At 39.5% G+C, this 21,025-nt stretch overlaps 4 protein-coding genes and 1 pseudogene across 7 annotated transcripts; 2 read left to right on the forward strand and 3 right to left on the reverse strand.

Moving 5' to 3' along the window:
• The first annotated feature begins 90 nt into the window (after window positions 1-90).
• Window positions 91-1,416, forward strand: cep19 (centrosomal protein 19). Its single transcript, XM_077535462.1, has 2 exons — window positions 91-489; window positions 652-1,416. Exons 1-2 carry the CDS (start codon window positions 333-335, stop codon window positions 996-998), a joined length of 504 nt encoding a protein of 167 aa, XP_077391588.1. The 5' UTR covers window positions 91-332; the 3' UTR covers window positions 999-1,416.
• Window positions 1,417-1,728: 312 nt separating this feature from the next.
• ing5a (inhibitor of growth family, member 5a) lies at window positions 1,729-6,804 on the reverse strand. The gene is made up of 8 exons (XM_077535458.1): window positions 6,651-6,804; window positions 5,951-6,022; window positions 5,704-5,870; window positions 5,236-5,347; window positions 5,055-5,154; window positions 4,723-4,858; window positions 3,506-3,567; window positions 1,729-3,441 (listed from the first exon to the last, which is right to left on the reverse strand). The coding sequence occupies exons 1-8, from the start codon at window positions 6,685-6,687 to the stop codon at window positions 3,402-3,404; spliced, it is 726 nt and encodes a 241-aa protein (XP_077391584.1). The 5' UTR covers window positions 6,688-6,804; the 3' UTR covers window positions 1,729-3,401.
• Window positions 4,638-11,392, forward strand: plekhb2 (pleckstrin homology domain containing, family B (evectins) member 2). Of its 3 annotated transcripts, none has more exons than XM_077535460.1 (9): window positions 4,638-4,903; window positions 7,262-7,317; window positions 7,877-7,924; window positions 8,089-8,241; window positions 8,322-8,424; window positions 9,710-9,749; window positions 10,058-10,144; window positions 10,230-10,344; window positions 10,454-11,392. In XM_077535460.1, the coding sequence occupies exons 3-9, from the start codon at window positions 7,888-7,890 to the stop codon at window positions 10,588-10,590; spliced, it is 672 nt and encodes a 223-aa protein (XP_077391586.1). In that variant the 5' UTR covers window positions 4,638-4,903; window positions 7,262-7,317; window positions 7,877-7,887; the 3' UTR covers window positions 10,591-11,392. The 3 variants fall into 3 exon arrangements, with proteins under 3 accessions (XP_077391586.1, XP_077391587.1, XP_077391585.1); XM_077535461.1 differs by lacking the exon at window positions 4,638-4,903 and adding an exon at window positions 6,512-6,566; XM_077535459.1 differs by lacking the exon at window positions 4,638-4,903 and having other exon boundaries at window positions 6,724-7,317.
• LOC144027683 (vacuolar protein sorting-associated protein 4B-like) lies at window positions 11,390-15,972 on the reverse strand (annotated as a pseudogene). The gene is made up of 9 exons (XR_013285507.1): window positions 15,826-15,972; window positions 15,294-15,363; window positions 14,958-15,074; window positions 14,552-14,708; window positions 14,355-14,476; window positions 14,189-14,270; window positions 12,983-13,202; window positions 12,569-12,710; window positions 11,390-11,673 (listed from the first exon to the last, which is right to left on the reverse strand). The product of XR_013285507.1 is annotated as a vacuolar protein sorting-associated protein 4B-like (transcript).
• Window positions 14,957-21,015, reverse strand: ankrd29 (ankyrin repeat domain 29). The gene is made up of 11 exons (XM_077535456.1): window positions 20,695-21,015; window positions 20,368-20,478; window positions 20,042-20,140; window positions 19,097-19,195; window positions 18,916-19,014; window positions 18,577-18,675; window positions 18,408-18,506; window positions 17,445-17,540; window positions 17,263-17,361; window positions 15,826-17,184; window positions 14,957-15,363 (listed from the first exon to the last, which is right to left on the reverse strand). The coding sequence occupies exons 1-10, from the start codon at window positions 20,704-20,706 to the stop codon at window positions 17,062-17,064; spliced, it is 936 nt and encodes a 311-aa protein (XP_077391582.1). The 5' UTR covers window positions 20,707-21,015; the 3' UTR covers window positions 14,957-15,363; window positions 15,826-17,061.
• Between the last annotated feature and the right edge of the window lie 10 nt (window positions 21,016-21,025).

The following is a 21,025-nucleotide window of genomic DNA, read 5'->3' on the forward strand; positions in this document are numbered from 1 at the left end:
TCTGTTATGGCATCTAAGATAGTGCCTGACTAAAAATAGTTATAATCAAACCTTAATGGCGGAACATTGTGTCAAAAGAGTTTGTGGACAAAATAACATTAGTGAACATCCTTCTTACTTACTCTACATATCGGGGTATGTTACCATTTATCGTTATTTGCTACATGAAAGTCAGGCAGTATTTGGCCAAAAGCGAGGAAGGTCCTAATCCGAGTGGATGTAGCTAGGCTAGGCTCTCGGAACATAGCAATAAAGTCTTAGTTTTTAGTTACATATGTCAAATGCATAATGCAATGCTTATTTTGTTTTAATCCTAACGGCGTACTCTTCTGATGTACGTGGAGAAACATCGACTAACCATGCGTTTCGAGGCAAAGCGTTGCGGAGTGTGCTTCACCCCACCTTCCATAGTGTTGATTTATCTAAACACGGAGACCAACAAAGTGAGAAAACGAATAATTCCAGTACGGAGCTTCTCGCAGTATTCCGGTACGTTCAAGCATTTATTCCTAAGGAAGACAAAATTATTATTTGATTGCATGAATAATGGCAACAAGTGTATACTTTGTCTTGTGCCATCTAGTGGAAAAACATTTTATTTATTTTATTGTGCAAACCACAAATGAATCCAAATGTTACTTTGCCCTGCAGATTACAGCCTGGCTGCCGAAAGGCTTAAAAACCACCCCCGGCACAAGGACTACCTGGAGGCGGTCTCCCAGAGCCAGCTGGAGAGGCTGCACATCATCCTCCGCGACCACCTGCAAGGCATGAGTTTGGAGTGCAGCCTGGCCTCGCTGCAGGTGGACCCGGACGAGGACCTCAATAAGCTGGACGATGACGTGTTGGCTCGCAAGAAGAGCCACATGGATGAGCTGTTCGAGAAAAACCGAACTCACAGAGAAGACCCGGATTTTGTTTATGACCTGGAGGTGGATTTTGGCAAGGTGGCCGATGAGAAATGCAGCTGGGATGAAGAATCCGATGATGGATTTTAATGTTTGGCCCAAAAATGCTATTTTTGGCGTTGAACTACAGGGATTCTCAAGCTTCTTGGGACGAGACAACCCTTTAATCAGGGAGTCATTTTTCCAATGGTCAAAATGGCCAAATTAGGTTTATGAGTAAATTTAAGATATGCCACCCATAGTCACCCAGGTTATGGTAATCGAGGCAACTGTGTTGGAAAAGTGTTTTCCGAAAACACATTTTAAAAATTATATGCAATTATGCTCGAGTCTTAAGCTAAACTTACATTAGCACATGTACTACCTAAACATTGTCATTTATGGCACAGCTAATGTATTATTGTCTCATTGTCATAAGATGTACTTAAAAAACAAAACAAAAAACTGTAGTCACACAATGACAGACAAGTTTTTTATTAATAGAAGATATTTATTTGATATATAAAATATTGAATATACAAAATACATTGCTTTTGGCTCTTATCTGTGGCTTACATGACTTATCTTCACAGTCGACCATGAGAGAAGACACTTAAAGCTGATTAAATGTTTAGTGGACAAAACCCCCCCACAAAAATTAGACATACGAATATATTTTTCCCATATAGTCTGAGGTTTGAAATGATAATTTAACAATATAAACTTTGCAGTGTCAAAACACTAAAAGGGGAACTTTGTTAAAAGTGCTTTTAATACCACTGACCACCAGTACCACAATACATTCAACAAGGTCACATTTTTACTCATTAACTTTGTTTAAAAAAAAAAATAAAAATCAGACGAGGAACGTCACGTTTTATGGGTTTGGTTTGAGCAGATCCGATCTTGTTTAAACATCAGTGCTGGAGGTAGTAGGTCAATGAAATTTCTGACACTCTTCAGTTCACCGCCACAAATCTCAGGACGTTAATAAAAAAAAAAAAGCTTAATTTCTCAGCAGGCTTTTATAGAAAAATAACTCTCATAAATTGGACTTTCAAGTATCCTAAAATTACAAGTGAAGTACACCATCCAATAATTGGAGGAGCCGCAATTGCTTTCACTACACCAGAGTGAGACAAGTGAGTGTCAGGGAGTTAAATGTAATACTTTTGTTCCAGCATCGAAGGCGGGAAAATGCTGGCTTTACGAGGCCTTTGTTATACAAACATAACCAGTGTGCACAAACGGCAAGTCAATTTGAAAGCTACTTGGTGTGATACAGCGCAAATGGAGCTATTAGGGGTGTAACGGGACATGTATTCGGGTTTAAATACAGAACATTTAAGATTGTTTTCGGTAGGTTCCGGAAGTGTGATTCCCTTATACTCTAGTCTACTGTGTAAACAAATGCAGTGCAGCTTAGCGATATGCTTTTGGCAGAACAGTACATCAAACTGCGCCATCACACAATGTGAATACCGTAAAATGTTTAATTTCACTAAGAAGAAAACCAATTATTGATGTCACAATTTACAAATGAGAAGACAAATTATTGATGCTGCACTTTCCTAAAAAGAAGATAAATTGGTGATGTTGCACTTCCTACAAAGATGACATATGATGTTGGAACTTCCCAAAAAGAAGCCAAAACTATTATTTAATACTTTCCTAAAAAGATGACGAACATGTTGTAATTTCCCAAAATGAAGATCAACTATTGTAGCTGCACTTTACTATAAAGAAGACAAACTATGTTGCACTTTCCTAAAAAGAAAACAATCCTTCCTACACTGACACATTTAAACTGGAACATATTTTTCAATATTTGTACCGTTACACCTAGGGGTGTTAAAAAAAATCGATTCGGCGATATATCGCGATACTACATCGCGCGATTCTCGAATCGATTCCAAAAAAAAAAAAAATCGATATTTTTCGATATTTTTTCGTCTTATCATCATTGCCTTTTTTTTCTTTTTTTTGTGTGTGTGTGAATCGATTTTTAAACTTCCATTTTTAATGGAAAAATATTCAACAAAACGTCTGACTTCGGGTTCGGATTCACACCTTGAGCATGGAAGAATGTTATATGAACGGAACATTAAGCCTTAATATTTTATTTTAATGCTGTTCAAACATGAAACAGATTACAACCTCTGTAAGACTGAAATTTCAGATAAATAAATAATACATTTTCATATAAATCTTACACTCTACAAGCTTACTGATTAGTATTTTCTAAATTTGAATGAAAAAAAATCGCAACAATCGACTTATAAATTCGTATCGGGATTAATCGGTATTGAATCGAATCGTGACCTGTGAATCGTGATACGAATCGAATCGTCAGGTACTAGGCAATTCACACCCCTAGTTACAACCATAGTAACTACAATCCAAAAATCCACATTAGATCCTTTTAAGCGACCTTGTACGAAGATGAGCTAAAATATATCTTTCTGTATATAATGACACTATTTTACTACCACAATATAATAGCTGTATTTCTTCTTATTTTTTCTTCTTGTCTTGAGTGCATCGTGGACAAAACCTGAGAGAGAAACAATCAATGCTTTGAGTATCAAATGAGGTGATCGACATTAGCGCCTCCTCACCATTTTCCTTTGGGCTTTGTGGCGAGGTCGACGCAGGCGAAGTGAAACCACTCGATGGGACACTGGCAACAAGCGACAGATAGAGTTTTATGTATTACAGTAAATATATTACACACTACTCACAAAACTTCAGGATAGTCAGGATTTCAGGTGAGATTTTATGAACCTAAAATGCACGATAACTTTTATTGTTTAATTTAGTTTGACCTTAAACTTTTGAACGTACATATCCAATAGTTCAATTATCCAAACGCTGAATATGCCAAAGTTTTGTTTTGTTTTTTTCCTGAAGTAGCGTATTAGACATAACAGGGTTTTTCCTGGCTCAAATTGAGGCAGAGGTGGTATAACCCTGACTATGATGAGTGAATACCGATATCAGGTATCAGTGCTTTGACTCACTGAGCCATTTTCAACAGTAAATGTCCAGAATGAATTTGATAACTTCATAATTTTTCATATACAAGTAATACCTTTAAAAAGTAATTTTTCCACTTGCTGTTGACGGATGACATCACCTGTGCTGAGGAAGGAGGTAACGACCAATCACTGCTCACCAGCAAACTGGGCCATAATTGGTCGTGACCAACTTCCGCAGCACAGGTGATGTCATCTTGTGCATGAAAAATTACGAAGTTGTCATTCCTGACAAAATGTTAACTTTTTAGTGCTAAATATAGCACAATGAGTCAAGTATCCGTTTAAGGTATCTGTACTCGCGGCGGTGACCAATACCATTATGGGCCGCCCTCCTGCAGCCATTTTATGATCAGGGACTAGAAATTAGAAATTATATGAATACAAAGTTGCCATTAATTTTGTCATTTTTTAACTACAATCATTGAAAAAACATCCACTAGTACATATTAAATTGTAAATAAAGTTCAGCGTGGGTGTAAAAACTATTATGTTTATTGTATATATTATGGTTTACAAGTTATGTTTTGTTTTTTAAAGAAAGCCGTTTCATCTTCGGTTGTTCCTTCAGGTCTTTCCAGTGCACTGCTATTGATATAGCGCCTCCATAATGGCGCAACACCGCAACTGCAGTTAAAATGCGTCCCTGTCGAGCTCAATCAACACAGCTGGAGCGCTGCGTTGATTGATATCAGTGGCTCAGGCTGGAGGTGGCAAAGCAAATTAGGTGGAGGTGGCCGCCTCTGAATTTCGTACACAGGAAAAACCCTGCAAGTATTTATGGTTACGCGAGAGCTTACGTCGGGATTGTCGCAGCCGATCATCTCGCCGTACGACACCTGGTGACACAGACAGTAGGTGGGCTCGTTGGGGTCCACCGGCATGTCCAGCACGTCCGACGGCTGCATGGGCAGGAGGGCGTCGCTCAACTCTGGGCTGCAAGTTGGACATTTTGTGTCATCAGAACAAAAAGTTTCACAGGTGAGATTCTACTGTATGTGTTCTCCTTTTTCTGCATGTACTTTTAAATATTTGTAGCTAAACAGCCAATTAAAAAGGAGTCTAGATACACTATTTCAAATGTTATGATAGATATTTCATTTGCACTTTATGCAAAAATATATTGAGAAACCTGTTTTTCATTTTTTTCTTTTTGGGAGAATCCTCATCAGAACCTTTCCTCCCTCGTCCCCGAGAGCCGCGCTTCTCTCGGAGGCCACGGGATTCTGCCTCTGTTTGCACAAAAAAAAATGAAATAAAATCATATTGTGTGATGCTGTCCAAAATGGAGGCTCCCCTGCGACTATACTGACTTTTCAACGCTCGTCCCTCTGCGCTTTCATAGCCGCTCACTTCCAGTTTCTCCTTCAGCTCGTTCTCAAATCGCGCCAGGTCGGCGTCCAGCCGCCGTATGTGTTTGTCCACCTGTGTCAACAAAAGGAGGACACGAGAATTTATGCGTGTGCGCTCGGTTTCGTTAACGGTTATGAATCAAATTACAGTGCAGCTTCTAAAGTCAAACACCATCTGCTTTGCGAGACTGTTTGACTTTTGATTTGATTTTCGTCAGAATATGATACACCTGTACTTAATGATTCAATTAAAACGTGTTGCACATAAATGTTAAATAATAAAAATAACAGCAAATTAAACATTTAATCAGACTTTAGAGCTTGCTTTGGCTTGGGTTGTTTACATGTTTAGAGTCCACTGGACTCAGTTAAAAAAAAAAGAAAAAAAAGGCTAGCCTTTTTAATAATTCTTCAGTGTTTGTCACCAACCATCTCGTAGGTCTGCATGGCCAGCTGCACTTTGTCATCACTGAACTCTTTGCACTTGCTGTAGGCGCTCTGGATCTTCTGCAGGTGCTCCACTCGTTGCTCTGACGCCAGATTTTTCACCTTGGCTACATACTCCTCGGCCAGCTTGTCGATCTCTACCTTTTTTTCTGCGAGGACACCATGTTTGGATATTTTTTGCATCATGCATTTAAAAAAAAAATAATGGCACACTAACAACACAAGTCACCTTCAGTCCTGTTGTCCAGGTCTCGCATCAGTGTGAAGTTTCTCTGCAGCTCACACGGAAGGTTTTCAATACCTAAAAGCAAATGACAGATTAACATTTGCATCAGTTCTTTCAATAGCGTACATGTCAATTACACACAATTTGATATCAACAAATCCTATACATTACTTCATGGTACTGTAATAGTATTTATTTAACAACACAATTGCACAATTGATGCAATTAGTTAATAGTTCTTTATTTAGTCACATGGCGTTAAACTGTTAATAAATAAAGTAAGTCCATCTTTAATAGTACATTAGCATACATCTATTCTTTATAGTTCTATCTGGCGCGTAAATGGTTACAGAAAAAAGGCGGCTGACAGAACCAACAGGTTGCAAAAGCATGGAGTCTCTGTATTATACGTGATTCAACAATTATCATACTTTTCACGAGCCACTTGCCTAAACGGGCACTTTAAACGCGTCAGTGACGATTTTTTTTTGCGACGCCGTAGCTAACTTAATAAGCATGTTATTAACTTAGAATGGCGCCAGGCGAGGATGCTAAGTGCTAAACTAGCTCACGGGTTGACAGCAACTTGCTGTCACCTTCTAGCCCAAAACGAGAACAGGTCCTTGCATTAACTTTAAATAAGCGTAAAACGGTTTAAGTGTTCGTTTTATAGTGGGTAACAATAGTTCGGTTGGATACTCACTGTCTAGATAATGTTCCAAATAAATTGCCGTCGCCATTTCGGATTAGTTGTGGAGCTACTGCATGTGACGTCACGTCGTTAACGCTGTCAAAACGGTGGGCTGTAGTATCCGAGTAGGGTTTGTTTTGTAACACAAGGTCGACCGCCGGTGGGTGGCGAGCGGAAAGGAACGGTACTTTTTAGTAAATGTACGATTGAATATTATTTTACATGCTCGCTCTTCACATGCGCGGTGGCAAGCGGTGCTCCATAATGTTTACATCTGTTTGCATAATCAACCAATAAGTATTATTTCCCAAATTACCACCATATTTAAACAGTGCATTGACGGCTTCCACGTGACTACTGTAGGATACAAACTGACAAAACGAGGGAACCCTTTTTTTGCTAGCACTTTCCAAAACCGTCAGCTGATAGCTTACGTCATGAAAATAAACACTGTACTTCCTGTTGGAAATTTTTGACTCGTAATTAGCCATAGCTAGCATACTCGGTCACCCGACTCTTTGAAAGCCTTGCTGGAAGGATCTTTAAAATAACTTGGCTCCGGTTTTTCGTCCAGGGGTGTTTATCTTTTATTTTTCAAGAAAACATTTCACTTCCGCTTTTAGGTTTCAAGTTGAAGCCAGCCAGCCACCATAACATTTCCACAGTGACAACAAACCAGGCAAGTGCGACCTTTTTTGCAGAAATCCTGACGTACTTTGAATACTACAAAAAACATTTCAGTACTTTGAACGCTAATTTGTGGATAAGGTCAGATAATAAAGACATTCTGGCGTCGTCAAAGATGTCGATCAGGGCAGTTTGTACTCATATTCTGCTTAATACAACCATTTAGTATTTGTACTCGTGAGTTTATGACAACTAGGTTAACAAATCAGAATGAGGACAAGGCTGCAGCGGTCACAAGGTTTGTTTGGTCACACCACACCCGCCATCACGTCCACACGGATTGACTGTTAGTGTTTGCCAATCTTTTTAAAACACACTATTTTACATTAGGAAAAATGTCATGGCACGCCACCCAAAGAAAGAAATACCACAAAAATGTGTCTACGTATAGAACTGTACACAAGTTAATTGCCATCTAGTGGAAGAGCTTTTAATTGCAATTGCTCTGCTTGACATTGGCATAGATAGACAACCAAAGATGTGTTATGTAAAAGAGGTGAAGTGAAATTGAACAATTTCTCTGGACTGACTAACTGTGTGCGTGTGTTCAGGGGTCTCCAAAATGGCAATGGTGAAGAGTGGCTGGCTCCACAGGCAAAGTAAGGAACATCATCTGCACAACTGTCATTGTATCACTGCTCACTTAATGCTGCTTGATGACTCTGTAAAAAGCCATCAGAAAAAAAAAAATCTTCAGCTACTTCAAAAATGTACTGCAACAAAGTATTTGTACTTCCCTCTAAGGGTCTGATCTTCTCAACAGGCACCATCCTGCGGCGCTGGAAGAAGAACTGGTTCGACCTGTGGTCCGACGGCCGCCTGGTCTTCTACAACGACCAGCAGCGGCGGGACATGGAGGACGACATCCACATGAGGGTGGACTGCATCAACATCCGCGGTTCCGCCGCGTGTCAAGGTGTGGTTTTATTCAAACCTCGACTGTCGCAGCGATGACGTATTTGGTTCGTGACGTTTTTTTCTGCGTCCGGGCTGTAGAGTTGAACCCTCCCGATGGGAAGATGCGCGACGCTTTGCTGCAGATCGTGTGCAGGGACGGAAGAGTTATCAGCTTGTGTGCAGACAGTGCAGATGATGCCCTGTAAGTCACTTTTAAGTCATTCAATTGTTCTTTTTTTTTGATATTGTGTACTTTGAAAGTGTGCAAAAGCTACTTGTACTTTGGAATTTTAAGGGGACAGTTCCGGTCATATTGGGACAGTAAAGGAACAAAATGCAAAATGTGAATGTACTTTTCCTTTGTATAAACAAGAACACATTTAATATTTAATGGAATTTAAAGGGATACTTGACTGATTGAACTATTTTCAGCAGTGAAAAGTTCGTATTTTGTTCAGAATTAATTTGATAACTTCATTATTTTTTTCTGTACAATTAATACCTTTAAAAACAAATTTTTCCACTTGCTGTTAACTGAAGATGACATCACCTGTTCTGAGGAAGTAGGTAACGACCAATCATGGTTCAGTGTGCTGACCAAACTCAGAAAACAGGTGAGTGGTGATCGGTCGTTACCTCCTTCCTCAGGATAGATGATGTCATCTGTCAACAGCAAGTGGAAAATGATGACATCCCCTGTGCTGAGGAAGTAGGTAACGACCAATCATGGTTCACCTATTTTCTGGGGTTGTTCAGTTAAACTGAGCCATGTTTGGTTGTTACCTACTTCCTTGGTAGCGATGTCGTCATCATCAGTTGACAGCAAGTAGAAAAATTACTTTTTAAAAGGTATCAATTGGACATGAAAAATAGTACTGAAAATGGCTCTGAGTCAAGGATCCCTTTAAAATGAAACCACTAGCGGTTAACTGACCAATTACCAAATAAACTCACTATGTACAATAAGATAATAAAATAATTACCTAAACAAATCTAATATATTACAGATGGACATATTTTTCTTTGTAGGAAAGTGCAAAGTGAAAAATCATTAGTTTGTCTTCATTTTAGGAAAGCACAACATAAACAATGCTTTCTTCTTTTTCTCTTTCTAAGTGCAACATAAATAGATTGTCTTCTTTTTTAGGAAAATACAGCATCATTAAGTGGTCTTATTTTTAGGGAATGCAGGACACAAAACTACCTGCATACATTATGCTATACACACTTTGTTTTTGTTTTTTTAATGCATAGACATTTGCAGCCATGTGATTCCATCTCAAATGAGTTTAATGTAGCATGTCGCTAGCTTGACATCCACTTGCCAGAGACTGAAGCGCAATGTTTCCAGAGTAAACATAGTTTCAACCCGAGGCAGTTACACTGTTTCTGCATGTGGATATGATACACCTCTGAACTGTACGTGTATTTTGTATTATGTGCATGAATATCCTTGGTTTCAAAATGGCCTTTATTCTTCGTTCCAGGGCATGGACTATGGCACTGCAGGATGCCAGAATTAACACGGTGAGAGTCGGACGAATGAAGCTTGAGAGCTCTCCTCGCTTCCAAATTGTTGCCTGGCAACAAGAAGCAAACTTGTGACAAAGAAACAAAGAATATTATATTTAAATATGGTGCATAGGAGTCTTTCAGTGACTGAGGATGGTTTCACAAAAAGAAAAAAAAATGCAAATGGGTTGATTAAGCCTTAAAATACTTTCCAAGATAGATTTAAATATTTTGAAATATTTAACCAAGATGAATCAAATTGCAAGTTGTCTTGAGCTGATATTCCTGCTTTTTAAAAAATTTTTTTTTATATACATCTATAGATGGTCACAGCTCCTCAGATGAACTTCACACCAGAGGTGATGGCTTCTGCTCCGCCCCCATACTCAGAATACGCACCCCCACCCCAGGTAAGGACACAATTTACGCTATTAAACGATGTCATGATGACACACCGGGGGCTTGCGAGAACTCTCACGATGTTTTCCACATCAGTACTACACTCAGGGCCAGTATGGCGATTACGTCGCAGCTTCCCCGCAGGCCACACAGATCATGTACGCCGCCGACGGGCAGCCCTACGCCGTTGCCTACCCTTACCAGTACCAAGGTAATACACTTTTTAGTCACGAATACTTGGCGTGTACTACTTTCAGATATAGTAAAATAACATTGACAAAAAATACTGTAAATCGTGTTGCTGTGTTTTTACCTGGTAGGCGGTTACGCCGCACCAGGAGTCAACCACGTGGTGATCCAGGAGCGCCAGCGCGACAACGGCGGCGACGTGGCCATGGGCATGCTGGCGGGGGCGGCGACGGGTCTGGCGCTGGGCTCGCTCTTCTCCGTCTTCTAAGCCGTTCGCGCGTCGCTGTTCGCCTATTAGAGCAAATATATTCCTCTCCACTCCGCAGCAATCCGCTTCCTCTCTGCGTATGAAGTGTTTTTGACGGTCCTAAAATATATCAATTAACTTCTGCACTGTCGTGTGAGCGATGGCCTTGCAGGATGTGATGTTTAAAAAAAAAAAAACCCCAAAAAAACCTCCTTGTTTTAACATGCACACACTGTACTTTTGATCTTAAAAAGCCATATCATGTTTTTGTGTTTTGTTTACTGTATTGGTGCTGTTATATGTTGGATTTTTGTTTATGTTTGGTTTAGAATACGGCTATATGACAAAGTTAGCTCTCCTTGTCAATTAGCTCAAACTCATGTAATCCTTCTGGTGCACCAGCATCCAAAGAAAGAAATGTTTTCAATTCAATTTCCTCACATATTTTGAGTTGTCTTCACTTTTCACAGGCTGGTTTATGCGCAGAGTGAAAAGGGATGTCAAATGTGGTTCTGTTTATTTTATTTTATTTTTATGGTATGTTTAATTTCACCAAGCGTTTTGGGACAATTGCGTTTGTTTGGAGAACCAGTTACATTTCTGTTCACTTTTTTAAGCCGTATGCAAAGCACATAAGTTCAAATCGGTTCGAGATTGACTCTTAAATCATTCTCAGTAGAAATATAGTTAATAGCACTAACTGAAGGATGTTAATATTTACAAGATGTCTAGCTAAATGTACTAAATTATGAATATTCCCGCTAAATGTATGACTGTTTATCCAAGAGATGTATTTTAACAATTAAATGTATCCACAATATCATGAATGACTGTTTATTTCAGACTTTTCTTCACGTAACACATTTTGCAAATCGAGAGAATATTGTTTTAACTGTCTTTGTAATTATATAACCAATTTCGACTCCATTTACAGCACTTTGCATGCAGCAATGATTGTCTTCATGTAACACGAGTTCGACCTGTCGACTTGGTGATGAGCCGTCATCCCCCTTGACCGTACTCTTCGGTGAACTCTGCTAGCTTGCGCAGACAGTCCTCGTTGACGGTGGGCTTGGCGTTGGACAGCGAACGCAGCATGTCTGCCTGCGGCGGCGAAAAACGGACACGTGAGAGGAATGATCGAAACGCCAGTCACGCTGCATTAATGCCAGAGTCACTAAGTTCCAAATGACTTTGGTAAAGGGGTTGGCAATTTGTGACTCTTTACTCCCTCTGCTGGAGCCTTCGGTGGCTTTAGAAAATGAATGAGTGCTGTAATTCATTTTTGTTTGGATTGGTTAGTTTTTTAAAATGTAATTCGGAATTTAAAAATTATGGCGAACCGTTAAATTAAAACAAAAACACGGTTAAGTATTAACCAAAGACAACATTGACCATACTTACTGTCGCCTATACATTGTGTTGAATCATACGTCCACATCACAGCCATATTGAATGTGGCAAAGTTAAGTGCTTTGTGATTAGAGCTGTAGCAATGGATTCACACACAGAGCCAGAACTCATAAAATTAAGACTGAAACATTACTTTTGATTGTATTTCGCCATTCTTACATCATTTTACAAATACAAATGGCAAATTCTGTGGTTAATACTAGTCACATCCAAAATGACGCATGTGTTCCAGTACAAGTGATACAAAGATGGCGTATATAGACGCACAGTGCATTTTTGGTTTACTAGAGGTTGACAATTTAAGTTCAGATTTTCATTTCATAATTACGAAGATGATTCAAAAAAGCATTGACAATTTTTTTTTCTTTTTAAGTATGCTCCAACCCTGCAATTTTCATTTTAGATGTTGAAAGTATTTTGTGGGGTTCAAGGTTAAAATTTCTGGGTTTAAGGTTGATGAACCCTGAAGAAAAAAAATAAATAAAAAATCAAAGTGCATAATGGTGACCCCCTGCAGCTGGAGGGCCCTACGGTCACGCTTAATTTACATTAACCTGAGGTCGGTTCGTCACGCATCGACTGTTACCATGGAGACGACGCGCAGGAGAAGCTTCTCCACGGGGATGTCCATCCACGTCACGGCCACAGCGCCGGGGTCGCCCGGTGAGCACGGTGTCAGGAGGTCATCCGTGATGATGTCGGGGGTTGTTGCATGACGAGCCTCGAACCTGATTGTGGGCGGACGGAAAATAAAATACTGACTAGAGTGCATTTATTTACGGGAGGGAATGGCTTTACTATAATTGAGTATAGGGCCTTTATTGTGCTGTTGTTTTGGTTAGCAACAGTGTTAACTATTTCATGTCTGTGTGTAAACTGAGATAATGACGCTTACTACTTTTTTATTTTTTTTATTTTTATTTTTAATTCCTGATGACAAAAGACAGTAGTGTTTTAGAGAGACGCCACAACAGTATTTGAGGAAATGAGGCGTCTTTACCTTTTTGAAGTGGGTGGCCGCCTGCACCTCCCTGACGGGCTGCATGAGAGCGTCCCGGACAATGACGGCGATGTCGGCCCCTGAATGGCCCTGTGTCTTTTCCGCCAGCATGACGAAGTCGGCTTCCGTCAGCTGGTGGCGCGTGGAGCCCATCTGCTGCTTGAACAGGACGGAGCGGGCCGTTTGTGCCGGCAGCGGGATGTAAATGCGCTTTTCAAAACTAAAAACACAGCATACAATATTCAAAATTAGGACCCACACAACTGCTGATTCCATTAATTTATTATTATTATTTTTAATTTATAATTCCCTGAGTATTGTATAGCTTTAGAACAGAGAGAAATTTTCAAGTACAAAACATGGCAGAAAAGCATTAATAGATTACTTTATGCACTTACCATACCAAGCAAGGCAACGATCTTATTTACTGGCAAACCATAATGCAGGATAATGTTAAATCTCCAGAAGCAACATAAAACGGTAATCTGCCACTGACGTCATTGTCTCAAGAAAGATGCCTTTTGGTCAGAATTAGAGCACCATCTACTGGACATATGGCGCAATGACATCATCGTGAGTGACTCGGATAGTTGATAGGCCAAGACTTTTGAAGTCGCGAGGCCGCCATATTACTCCTCCCAAGACGTTTCTTGGCATACGATCCTATACATTTACAGTATCGAAATTGGAGAATATTTGAGACAGTACTTAGTAGCAACAGCATGATTTATGATGTTTTAAATTTGTTCAACATAAACAAAAGGACTTCAGACATTTTACAACTTGCCTTAAATACAAGTATAAATTATATGCTTAATGATATTTACAGGAGGAACCTTGTTTATATTTTTTTATTGAAGAATTATAACTGTAGTTCAACAAAAGATGCATCTGCCAAATCTAATATCTTCAAAGCAGTGCATACTGTCCACTTTTTTTTTCTTTTTTCTGCCACATAAAAGTAGCAAAGGCAAAAATTAAATGGGAGGAGCAAGATGGCCGCCCTGTGACTTCAACAGCTTGCACGGGGGTGTATGGGATTAGCATTGACCTTTACATGAGAAAGTGAGCATACATTGGAGCTTAATCAGCAAAACTCCCGCTAATTGTGATGATCTTAAAAAGGGCTAATATTGAGCGATATTGGTGACGTCCCATTTAAAATCACAATAATAGCCCCACACGGCTAGCGTGGCTACTACCAACCTTCTATTGGTGGCTGAGTCCAAAGTCCATGGTCTACTTGTTGCTCCCAGGACAAGGATTCCATCATTATCATTCCTGACACCTGCAAGGTGCAAAGTCTTTACAAAACCGCATCATAATTATGGATTAAGAAGAAAAGAAGAAGAGGGAGCGGGTGGTCTCACACCCTGCATCTGGACCAGGAACTCGGTCTCGGTCCTGCGTGCCATACAGAACAAGTCGATCTCGTCGAAAAAGATGATGGAAGGTTTGTGATCTCTGGCCAGCGAGAAGATGGTCTTCACCAACCTGCAAGAAGAAACACCACTCTGTAGTGTTGACGTGTTCATCGTGAAGAAGACAAAAACAGAAGACACGACTCACTTTTCACTCTCGCTCAGCCACCTGGACACCAGGTCCGAGGTGGAGATGGAGAAGAATGTCGACGTGTCGGCCTCCGTTGCGACCGCCTTGGCCAGGTAGGACTTTCCTGCTCCCGGAGGCCCATACAGGAGGATTCCATGCCAGGGTGCTTGCTTTCCTGTGACAATTAAAAAAAAAAAATACAGCAGGAATCAAGTTCAACTGGTGCAATTTGAATTTAAGCCCTTTTTTTGTGTGGAAAATACACCTCAAAAGAAAAAAAAAAAAAAAAGTGTTTTTTGGGGAACTTTTTATGTGATGCCACCACAGAAGGATGCCATTAAACTGAACAACGTAACACTGACGATGTTCAAGTTTTGAAGTACAATTCAATCAAACATTTTTTTTTTTTTTTTTTTAAACGTACCAGTGAAGAGATGAGGGAACTTCATGGGCAAGACGATGGCCTCCTTCAGGGCCTCTTTGGCTCCTTCCAAGCCAGCGACATCACTCCACTTAATATTTGACTTCTCCGTCATGAGCACTTTGATGATAACAATTTCACGTGTTGATTCTTAATGTATTTATTTTGTCATCTCACTCAACAGCAGATTTTGGAACTGTACTGCCACATAATTCAAATGCTAATGGCTAGCCCGTGTGCCAATGATATTTCCTATCATATGTTCGACATCAGCATTCTAAATATTCCTACTTTGTATTTGTTATTATGACGATGATGATAATGAATCAAGAAGCTCACACCGGAGTGCCTCTTCAGAGATTTTGGCTGGGTTCTCATCAGCAGCTTTTTTGGCGAGATCCATGGTTTTCTGTCAAGATGGAATAGACATTTTAAAATGGAAGTGGAGATGCGAGATAAAGTGAAAAGTGCTTGCAAAATTTACACAGTATGTAAAATAAGATTAGAGGCTAATGCAAAAAAAGAAAGAAAAAAAAGACGTCATAAACTACCTTATATTCCAGATTTTATCAATTGTGGTAATCAACAATTTTTTTCCCGTGGTAGGGCTGATAAATAAAAAATGAAATTGCATTCCTACTCATGGAGTTTGTAACAGTGAAGCTTCAAACTGCAGTTATTTTATTGCTAATTTCAATTCATTCATAAATGATATTGCTTGTTTTTCCACACTAACTTCAACAACAACAAAACAATATTTAAAAATATATTGTAAAAGTGACAACAAGAAAAAAAAAAAAAAAACGGCAAAAAGCAATGTTTTCCTCTTTCGTTTATTTCTCTTCATTAAATGTTGCAACTTGTCACTCACATTTAAATGACCATCAGCCGTTATGGTTGTATGTTCCGAAAAAATTAATCCACCAATCCAGTGTGTTCTTTTGTCCCGGTATTCCAGCTAATTTTGTCTCTTTTTAAACTCTCTTGCTTCGGCGTCAACAAAACACGTACATGGCACTTCCGCGGTGGTCACGTGACGGTCTCTCATTGATGACGCAATCGGGATAGCTCTCAGGTCGATTGTACTAAAAACAAAAATGTGATTAAATGTTAGCTAATTGTGGATAAAAACGGCTAAATTAATGTAACAAATATTACAGGACTTTTACGTTTGCTCATGAAAATGGTGCAAAAAGAATAGAGCGGGCCAGATGTGTTAAAAACAGTGGAAAATTAATTAATAAACAAATATGGGTCAAAATATGTACTGCATATAGTTTTTTTTATTATTATGCTTTTATAACACCAATGAGTGGTTGTGACATCTTTAACTGTACACATTTGGCACTAACCTTGCGGTCTTTGTTCAATTCTTTTGAATCTGAACTTAATTATTTAAATTTAATAACATGGGCATTGCTCACATCATCAAAGCCACACTTTAATGAAAAGAGAAGGAAACAGAGTGGAAAATAATATAACTGTTATGTCAAACGATGGTGGCGATGCTTCACAGTTTTGGCTGCGTGATATTTGTGCTATTTAATAAAATTAAACATTCAGTCATGACATCACATATCTACATAATGGTGCCTTGAGATATAAGTTTGATTTGTTCCTTGACCACGCTGGTAACTCAAATGAAGTGACATAAAATCTCTTCCGTCTTTTTTTTTTTTTTTTTTTTTTTAAACAACAAAAATAGCATTCTATATTAACATTTATTTAAAAAAACAAAAAAAACAAAACAAAAACATAAAGCATTGACATAAACAGAGTTAAAATGAATTAATTATCCTATTTCGGACTCAAGAGGATTTCATATTGTCATTCTTCGCCGAGGATAAAGAATACAGTATCTAACTGAGTACTTACATTGTTTGCCTACATGTATTGCTGAACGGCTTTTGAGTTAAAACAGAGCCATACAGATGCTAATCATTGGCAATGTTAGCATTAGCATTAAGCTAGCAGACAACAGCTGTTTTAAATACACTGTAATTCTCCATTTTATGTTTAGTTCGACAGTAAAATATCAAGTGAAAGGCTTCCATCTTGACAATTATGTCATTCATATCTCAAGGCACCACTGTATAATGTTTTGATTTTAGTGCAGGCAGACGCGGAGACAGGAACAGCGATTGTCGTCTGCCGTCACGTTCAAGATTTTGGGACGAAGAACCCTCAAGATGCGTTGGCTTTTGGCGAGGTCCGCCGGGAGTTGGTCGTTCTATAAACACACGGGAGAGGAGAAGAGGAAGTGAAGTCAACGTCGCTTCCCGTCTTTGGCACCTTTCGTTTTCTCGACCTTGTTGGCGAGCGTGGGGTCGGCGTTGGCGCCGAGGAGAAGCTGAACGCTCTGGACGCTCCCGCCTGCGACGGCGGCGTGGAGGGCCGTGGAGCCATTCTGTGGACAACACGAATGATTTGATCATGGCTGATCCTGATAACATTATCAATAACAATAACAAGTATTGACTATTTACATACCTTGAGGAGGCCGAGTGACGGAGAAAACTTGAGGAGCTCCTCGATGACGCTACTGTGGCCCTTCATAGCCGCTTTAAATAACGCCGTCGAGCCATCCTTGTGACACAGAAAGCAAATGAGCATAAAAAAAAAATGCTGCAGATATTTATTATATGTAAACTTCCGACACGAATTGATCATAAGTCGCACCACCATTGACAAGGAAATATTTTCGACTTGTTGCTAAGCTAATGCTGAAAGACAGCTTCTGATTGGTCGAAATTACATTGCGCATGCTCAGTTTGAAAGTTATGCAATACTTTCAGGGACAAAATGGATTGCGAAATATATCTTAAGAATAATAATTTCTCATAACAATTGAAAATTCATGTAGTTTTCGTGGCATAACATTCTTCTGACTATTCCTGCTGCTGTTGACATCACCTTTTTTTTTACGGAAGCGTATTGCATTCACTTGAAAAACAAAACAAACAAAAAAACGTTTTTTTTTTGGAGCTTTGTTTTTTCGAGTAATTTTTTTTTTTTGTTTTTCAGAATTTTTTTCTGTTTTATTGAATATTTTTTTCTGTCATAAATAAATATTCAGAAAAACAGAAAAAAAAATTACTCTGAAAAACAGGGGGAAAAATATGTATGGGCCATCAGCTATCCAGCCCTATATGCAGATCAATGGTCTGAAACAAGTCACTTGGAGTTCAGAGGTTAAAAAAAAAAAATTACTACGTAAAATAGAAGTCGGTGCTGTTTGTCGCAATATTTTTTTTTTCTGTTTATCGGAATTTTTTTTTATGACAGAAAAAAATATTCAGTAAAACAGAGAAAAATATTCAGGAAAACAGAATTACAAAAAAAAAAAAAAAAAAAATCGTCAGAAAAAAAGATTTTTTTTCCCAAATGAATGCAATACGCTTCCGTACCTTTTCCCTGTTTAAAAAAAAAAAATACTTATAAAATATAGGCTACTTCTCTGTAAGCATCTCGATCTGCACCGCGCAAGAGGAGCACTCGGACCGCTTCACTGTGCCCCATCTGAGCCGCCATCCACAAGGGGGCAGTGCCATCCTGCAAGAGATTTGTTCCAGATTAACTCAAGAAAAGAGAAAAATTGAGAGACACAAATGTTTTTCGATACCTCTCTCGGTTGGTTCACTTTGGCGCCGGATGCCAGCAGCTGACGGATGACAGTCACGTGACCGCCCTGAGCGGCGAGGAAAAGAGGCGTGGCGCCGTCCTGTAGCAAAGAAACAATTGATATACTTATATACTTTATCCTATGTGAGTCACTTAGTTGTGAAATTCTTCTTTGCGTATTATCTACGTCTGTATTATGTTGCCCTCTGGTGGCCAAATCATGATGCACAAATTGTTTTATTCTTGCCCATGTTCATAGTTAATGACTGTGAATTCCCATTTTACAGGAATCAAACAGGCAAAATAACAGAGACGTAAAAGGGTAACTATAACTACTCACATTCAGGTGGTCATGGACGTTGGCGCCGTTTTTCAGCAGCGTCTCCGCCACGTCGGCGTGGCCGTGCTGGGAAGCGGCGGTGAGAGCGGTGCCTCCTTCCTGCCACAAGACAAAATGTCACCAAAAAAAATAAAAAATGGCGGTAAACATGTAATTCTAACGATTATTTCCAGAAGTCCACCTGGGTGTGGAATTCCGTGGAGGCACCGAATTCAAAGAGGAGCTTGACGACGTCGTTGTGACCTTGCTGGGAAGCGAAGAACAGAGCGGTCGAACCTGTCTGCAGCAAACCATAAACAATAAACATGAAAAATATACATGAAAGGAGACCTATAAAGGAACTTTTTTTGCTTGCATACAAATAATCCAGTCCATCCAACACGTCAAGTGTGAATTCAATTTACACAACCATGTAAATATTGTGATCCGCCATTTTCAAGCCACCAACTACACTATATGAATAATAATTTCAACAAGGCTTACAACAAGTGAAACGTGATCACACTAATTCTTCATCCTTGAGTTATTGTGGGGATTTTGTGGAAAAATTGCACAATTTTTGTCTTCTTTAATTTAACGCAACTTAACTCATTCAAACACAAAAACGTATAAATACGTTTTTTAATACTTTGTCCTGCACTCCTGAAAACGTTTTTATTTTTATGTTTTTTTATTTTAGAGTATACAGAATGCTTTGATACAGCTTCTGTCATGAAGAGGTGGCTTAAAGACATGGTAGTTATTACAAAAAAACAGCTAGCAGGTGGAAGAATAGTACAAGAGATCAGCCAGTGTCATGTTGCAACAAGCTCTTTTTGCCAATGTTTTCACCAGGATTGTGAATATCGATGAAACTTAGCTATCTTCTAATGCTAATTGCTGCAAAACGGAAACAGATACAAATGTACTTTTTTTTCCTGATGAAAGAAGAGACTAATCTTTCTTTTGGTAGGTTCAATGTTTTTATAGCAATAGAACAGAATATTCTGCGGACCTCGCAAAATCAGTCAAAATCCAGTCAAACAGCTGGTAGCGAAGGGGGTTGCTTCAGTGAAAATGGCGGAGTGAATGAGTTAAAAATTACACAATTATAATTGTAAATAGACACTATGCTTTCCCATGATACCTCTCTCTGGTAGTTGATGTTGGCTCCTTGCATGATGAGTTCTTTGACGCACTCTTTGTGGCCGCCATAGGATGCCACCATCAGCGCCGTTGTTCCACACTGAAGTGTATAAAACACATATTTAATATTTAAACATGCATTGTCACAAATATTGCTTGTCTGGCTGTTTATTGGACACTTTGTGTCGGCTACTTTTTACAGGGTCAAAAGGTAGTGAATGAGACAAAAGCAGAACTTATGAGACAAGCCATTATACCCCAAAAGGCACATTTATGTAGATTTCCAATCCTTCTGAGGGTCTGTTTTTGCATGATTACAGCTCGTACTTTGTCTCTGCAGTCTGCATCCACTCGCCCGCTGTTGAGCAGCAGCTGGAGGAGAGCCACGTTCCCCTTGTGGGCCGCCCAGAACACGGCATTGGCCAGCGGTGTGTCCTTCTGGAGGAGGACACACACACACACACAAAGAGAAAACACGATTTGTATGAGATGAGTGGAGAGCCTGTTTAGATCTGAAGGAAGCATGCACGTAGGGGGTTTTGCATCATCACATGCAAGCAGCCAATCACATTGCCCATGACGGAGGAAAACATGGTAGGTCGGACACACTGCAGGGAGGCAGCATATTATGCATGTTTTTGTTTTTTGTTTTACCTTGAAAGACATCCTGCAGTTTTCACGCTGTCATGTTCCTTCCTTCTGGTTCATTCTGAGCAGTGAAGTGTTGGCGTCCGCACAACCACAGCAGCAGGCATGCGGCAGCTAGCTTGCCAAGGAGCAAACAAGCTTTTCATCCGCAGTGCTGCGCGCACACAGACCGAGCTATACACTTTCTTAGCCACTGGGAGGCGCTGCTGACACACGCAAAATAAAAAAATAAAAAAATAAATGAATAAATAAATTGCAACGTAAAGATGATATCGTTCCTTGTCCAAGTCGGGCTTCATAGGAGTGGTTGAGTGTGCAAACGTGGCTATGAAGATGT

This window comes from Festucalex cinctus, chromosome 10 (assembly GCF_051991245.1).
Source record: "Festucalex cinctus isolate MCC-2025b chromosome 10, RoL_Fcin_1.0, whole genome shotgun sequence".
Classification (NCBI taxonomy): Eukaryota; Metazoa; Chordata; class Actinopteri; order Syngnathiformes; family Syngnathidae; genus Festucalex; species Festucalex cinctus.